Below are 6,408 nucleotides of genomic sequence, written 5' to 3' on the forward strand. Positions count from 1 at the left end.
TCTCTCTCTCTCTCTCTCTCTCTCTCTCTCTCACACACACACACACACACACACACACACACTCTCAGGAAAAAAAAAAAAACTTTCCTGTGAATTTTCACAGCTATGTGATAAGTGATCCCTTCCAGTTGCCTCCCTCCTGCTATTAAGACCCAAATGCAGTTCCCCCGAGGACAGGGTCAAATCCAGTTTTCACCTCGGTTTTCCACCTCCCTTTCCATCCACCCAAGCTTGTCAGTGCAAGAAGCTCCCTAACACTTGCTGGGAGAGCCTGCAGGCTGGTCTGGGTTGGATCTCCAGGAAGGACTCGGGAGACCACCGATCTCAGAACGCTCTAAGTTTTCTTTTGCAACTATGCCTGCACAAACAACTTCTTTCCGAGTCCTCAATGTTCCCGCACTTCAGTTAGCGTTCCAACTTTCAAGTAGCTTCTCCCACCCTCCTCCTCCCATTCTTTCCCCTTCAAGAGTGAATGGGGAAATGCTCCACACGTCAAAAGCAGCAGGGACCCTCGCCGCTGGAACCCTGCGCGGGTTTATCTCCACACAAAGCCCGGGGGGAAACTGAGTCTCCCTCTGCGGCGCGGGGCTCGCTGGGGCCTCCCGGAGCGCTTACCGATGTCAGAGTTGCAGAAAGCATCCTGGGGATGGCTGGGCGAGCATGTGCACGCCTCGGCGCCCCAGTCCCCCAGGCTCCAGCTGCCCAGGAGCACTACGAGTCCAAGCCAGGGAGTCATTGCCGTTGCTGCCGTCCGCTGCGGGGACTGCTGCTCTTTGCAAAGTTGCAGAGTGCGCCGGCGGGGCTGCTGCAGCCCGAGCTCTCTCTCGGAGCGCCGGGCAACTTTGAGCTCTGACTAGCTGCCCTCCGAGTGGCCCGGCGGGATGGGCTGGGGCGCGGCGAGGCGGCCGGGGCAGCTGGAGCACGTCTCCGGGGCGAAGGAGCGGAACCCGAGCCGGAGGAGCAGGAGGAGAAGCTTCCCTGCGCCTGCCGCCTGCCTGCTGCCCACTGTGCGCCGAGCCCCGGGCTGCAAAGATATAGCGCGGGGCGCTCGGGGCCCGCCCCCTCTGACCAATGGCAGAGCCGCATTACCTCATCGGCCCTCCAAAAAGGGGGCGGGGCCGGGGCCTGGGGCCGGCCCGGACCGTTCAGATCCTTATAGGGAATAATGCGGCTGTGGGCACGCGAGTGGGTGGGCTGGGCGCGTCCTGGAGCAGCGCACTGCTGTCCCCCGAGCGGCGCCCCACGCCCACCCGCCCTCCTGGCGCTTCCGACCCTAACTAGGATCCGCTCCCAACTCTCACCAAGCCAGCCAGCCAGGCAACCCCTTCCCGGGGGCCCAGGTGGCCCGCCCGCGCCCTGGAGTCCTTGACCCTGCCTGCTAGAAAAAGTCTAGAAGGAAATTTTACATTCTTACCTTCCCTAGAGAAAGACCCAGGCAGATGAGCAGATGGCATCGTGTTTCTCTCTCTCTCTCTCTCTCTCTCTCTCTCTCTCTCTCTCTCTCCTGGCTAGGAAGAAGCCATATGCCTTTTGGGGCTGGCTATGATACTTGTCACTGAATTCATTCTCTGTTCTGGATGTTAGAGTAAGCCAAACTCACCTTGTTCCCAAAGTCATCTTGTAAGGTGCTAGTGCTCCTAGGAAACCAGGCCCGAGACAAGGCAGGTTAAAGCTTGGTCAGAGACAAGCCAAGGTTAGGATGACTGTGAAAGTGCTGCCTTCCTGGGACAGTGAAGAACAGGGCTCTCTGAAGTGACATCCCAGAGGATCAGCCCTGGAGGATCAGCCCTATAGCGATCTGTACAGCATACAGGGAGAACAGCAAGTACAAAGGCCTGGGGCTCATTTGAAGAATGGAGATAGAAAGGAGAGAGTGACAGGCAGCAACCCTTGCTTCAAATTGGAACTTTGGGGTAAACTGATCCAAAAGCAGAATGAAACTAGATCCTGGAGAATTATCTAGGCTTCTAAATGACTATAACGGGATTGTGAATAATCTCAATGCTATCAGTACCCAATTTAAGTAACATCTGACTCTGATGTGTGTGTGTGTACATATGTTATTGCTCAGTATTGGTCTTGAACTTGCGATCTTCCTGCCTCAGCCCCCCCCCCCACGAGTGCTTGGGTTACAGGTGTGCTGCACCACACTTGGCCTATGCTATATGGTTTTAAAAGCAGGATTGCATAAACCACCTTGTTATATCTCACAATTATCCTTCTAGTTAGGATAAGCAGGGCAAAGTGTGTGCACTCTGGCTGAGGAAACAGGCCCAGGAAGGGGGCGCCCGGGTCTAGCTCTCCTGCACACTGTTCAGCCTGAGAGTACTCTTTCACAGTGCGGGAGCTGTCCATCTTTCTTTACTTTTTTGTCTCCCTTTCTCCCCCTCCTCGTCCTGTTTTGGAGGGGACTCATATGCTTTCACAAAAGAAATGTTGAAAGTTTACAACAAATGAGAAAAATGCAATTTCCTCTCTCTCAGAAATCCCTTGGTCTGTCCCCAACAGGAGAGACGTTTTGTGTGTGACGAAAGCAGAAAATGTGGTAAATGCTATTTCCAAGAATACTTTGTTGTTGTTAGGGTGTGTCTTTTGTTGTTGCTGCTGCTATTGTTATTAGGCTGGCCTTGACCTCTTGATCCTCCTGCCTCAACAGCCCAAGTACTTCCAAGAACATTTTGCAAACTCCTTCCCCACCTAAACATTCTATCCACAGTGAAGAGAACCCAGCTGCCTCATCTTGAGTCTTTCTGACTTGTCCCTACTTACCTCTCAAGTGTCTGCCCCATAGTGCTGCTTCCCTGCCCCCACCCCACACCAGTGTTCCTTTAGCCCTGTCTCATGGGCTAGAGTTATATTACTCTCCTACCTGACTAGAAACCCTTGGAGGCCTGAGATATTTGGCCACGCTGCATTTTAATCACCCTGAGGGGAGAAAAAGGGGTCCCAAGAGACTTGAGGGTAGATATAGACAGTAGTCATCTGAGAGCCGAGCCATGGGTACCCTGGGGCTACTCTGAGGAACCAGGTTGATAGAGGACATATTTGGTGGGGTTTAAGCAATGCACTGAACCTCACACAGTCACGTGGAAGGTTTTAGGAGACTTTGTAGACAAATCCACTTGGCATAAGCACCTTACATGCTAAGGCCCTCTCTTCCTTCTCTCTGTCTACAAGAGAGAGCCTGGTCTGGAACCGAGTACCAGGCAGCTACCTTCTGCCACATGTCGCACAGCCAGCTGACCCCTCACAGAAGCCCTCTGAAGCCTCTGTCCCAGCAGCTGTTTCCTTGTAATGCAAGTGCCAGCTGATTGTTTTCCCAGCTGGGAGGTGGTGATGTTGCCTTTTAGTTTATTTCTTCTCAATCTCTCTCCTAAGTTGGTCCACCCAGCATTTTTGGAGTTCAGAGAACCCCGAGAGCCTTCTGGTTGGAATTCTCCTTTCTCCCTAAGCTAAGATCTTCTCTCCTCTCTTCCCACCTCTGCAAGGTCAGCTTAGCCATGACCCTGTGGGCCAGAAAGAGGAACGAGTTCCTTGAGTCTTCATATGGGCTCCTCCAAGCAGGTGCACCTTGCAGCCATCAGTCTGAACATTAGGGTACCCACAGGGCTTTTTCTAGTTCATTTAACAAGCGAGATTGATTGAACCTGGAGCTCAGGGTACAACTGGAGATGCTAGCTCTCCTGCTTTCTTCTCATAGCTAAGAACAATGATGGATTTCTAAATCTGGGGTGACTTGAAGAAGTTTCAACCAGCAGCTGGCATGTTCTCAAACCCATGACCTGCTGACCTGCTTTTCCCTTTGGTAAAATGTTTCTTGGGAAGGTGAGGCCATGTCTACTCCCTGTGTATCAAATCATAGTTGTTAGAATCTGTAGGAGACTTTCAAAGATGGTACAAAGGAGCTCAGACACTACTCATCTTTGCTTTCTGCATGAGAAAAACAAAGTTCCGACAGGTGCAGGAGCTTGCAGTGTCTCAGTCAGATGGAGGCAGCGGTGTTTGTGTTGCTGGAACCCATTCCTAGGTCTCTGCATCACAATCACAAGGCTTAGTCCTCCTGGCTAGGGTGTGTGTGACCTACTGCTTACACTCTGGCCTTGAAAACCCCAGCCATTTGCAGGCTCAAATCGGAAGGAAAATGTTTCCAAGTCTCTCTGTGTAGTTGGTCCATGGAGAATGGCCTACACTGGATAAACAGTTCTCCATTATGATAATAGACCCCCTTTGAGCGATTCAACACAATATAGGGCTATAATTAAGAGGTCTATCTCCTGTGTGTTTGTTTTTTTCTTTCTGAATTACTATCTAATATCGTTTGAAAACATTCTGAGCATATTTTACAAAGACATGCATGAAGACTTCCCTTCTGGAAGAGAAAAGAAGGCTAGGCTAAAAGAAACACATCCAGACCCGAGACCTGTTGCAAACATGACTTAAGAACAGTCACACTCCCACCACGTGGACAAGTCACGTCCCCTCTCCAGGACTCAATTTCCATGATTATTGGATGAAAGACATTACTTCATTCTCTCCAAGATGCCCCTTGGCTGAAAAAAATAGTCTAAGCTTCCAGAAGAAACTCTCAGAGACAAGGCAAGAGGTTCTGACCTTCAAGGGAAGGTAGATTACACCACACGAGCAGGTTTCACACAAAACAAAGGTGCCTAAGACCATCTGCCAGCTCTCAGTCAACACTTCCTGAACTCCTATCCTCTTCCAAGTCACAGGATGAAAAACCAAAGAATTCCAGTGGAGACTGTGCTGGCAGAGGTGTAGAGAGACACAGGGTCCTGTTTCTGGTGGAGCCTCTTGTACTTACTGATTCATCTTTCTGTTTGTCTCATGGGTAGGAAGCATTAGAGGGCAAGGAATCTGTCTTCTTTGTCTCCTAAACTCAGGGACCTTCCAACCTCAGCTTAGCTGTTACCTCCTTGGCGGAGCCTTCTTCCACTGGATCCCCATCGCATCATTGACTTCTTTCACAACATTTAGTCAACTCTAATGTGGTTGTTCATTAATGGCTGAATAGATCCAGAGGTCCACAGCAGTCCCAGGGTGTTGAGCTAGGCAGGTGGCAGCTCCCAGGAGAAACTCACCGAATTTATCCCTCTGACCAATGCTAGGGGGAGCTGTAAGCCAGAAAACACCCATTCTCTGAACCTTTGGTCTGTCAGTCTCTCTGAGAAGCTTGAAGAGGTACAGATCCACGCCAGCCAGTGGGGTGCGGGTGCCTTGAGTGGGTGAAGCTAACTCCTCCCGTCTGATGGCCACAAAGCTCTCAGTCAACATAGCGTCTGGGTCTGCAGCTGCCGAGCTCCTCCACCCCTGGGCTGGCCCCATGTCAGCCCGAGGGGGAGAGGCTCACTTGGGAAGCGACACACACTTGTGAATCATTAGTTTGGGGGCCATGACAAGGTCTGGGAATACAGTGGGGGATGCTACGGTCCCACTCCTCCCAGCCAGGCTCTAGAAGTTCAGCCTGGAGGTGCTGACAAGCCTGGGTCACGTCCACTGCCTCCTAGGGAGGCACCTCTGCTTCCCTCCCTTTCCCCCTCTAGACCCTAACCACAATGCCTTCCCCCAAACCCACAGTCCATGTGAAAGTCATTATATTCAAAATAGCCTTTTCCAAGCAACAGACAGCCTGGTCCACCCATCACCAGGAGCCCTGGGCAGACCCTCAGCAGAGCTGCTGCTAGCACTGGGCAGTTAGGAGCTGAAGGTAGGTGCCTCGGGTTCTTTCCGTGCCTGGCACCAGCAAGAGACGAGCACCTTTCCTGGCTTCCATCTGGAACCAATTTCATGGCAGTGAAATTGCAAGGGGTTTCTTACCCCTGCTCCTCCAACGCCCCTCCCCCCTAGCCCCGCCAGAGGAGGGAAGACCCCTCAGTAAGGTCTCTGGCTGTGTTCACGTGAATGCTGGGGTTTTCGTATTTCTTTCCACAGAAAACTGCTCCCAGGAATTTTAAGCCAGAAAACACATGTGTGCGGTAGAGACATTTTTGTATCCTGTGTTTTCTGGGGTGGTGGGAAATGGGAAGTAGAGTTAAATATTCCAGTTCTTGGTTTTCTTTTAATGACTGTATGTTCAGGCAGTCAATTATTTCTGTAAAGGAGAAAATGAAGTGGAAGGACAAGAACTCCACAACCTATTTTTAATGTGTTCCTTATGCCCGTGGAGTTCATGAGCTTTTCCTTTAACAGTGAGGGGCTCCCTGGTGGCTTCTCAGAAGGTGACAGGCTCCACCCCACACAGGGTGCAGTTGGGACTCAGGAAGGTGTAGGTAGACATGTTGTCAGGCTCCTGCCACACTAGGTTGGAGATTGTGTTTCTGCAGAAGTACTTGAGTTCACTTCAGTGGAGCCTGTTAGAACTGGAAGTGGCTTGTTCTGTGGGGTAGGAAC

At 51.4% G+C, this 6,408-nt stretch overlaps 1 protein-coding gene across 1 annotated transcript in view; it reads right to left on the minus strand.

Annotated features, from left to right (window-relative positions):
• Nucleotides 1-1,028, minus strand: part of Timp3 (TIMP metallopeptidase inhibitor 3) — a 60,185-nt gene extending 59,157 nt beyond the window's left edge. The window contains exon 1 of the mRNA XM_008843106.3: nt 616-1,028. Within this exon, the coding sequence (XP_008841328.1) occupies nt 616-736 (121 nt within the window). The 5' untranslated portion in view covers nt 737-1,028. The remainder of the gene's footprint in view (nt 1-615) is intronic.
• Nucleotides 1,029-6,408: the final 5,380 nt, after the last annotated feature.

This window comes from Nannospalax galili, unplaced genomic scaffold (genome assembly GCF_000622305.1).
Source record: "Nannospalax galili isolate Female #2095 unplaced genomic scaffold, S.galili_v1.0 scaffold39, whole genome shotgun sequence".
Taxonomy (NCBI): Eukaryota; Metazoa; Chordata; class Mammalia; order Rodentia; family Spalacidae; genus Nannospalax; species Nannospalax galili.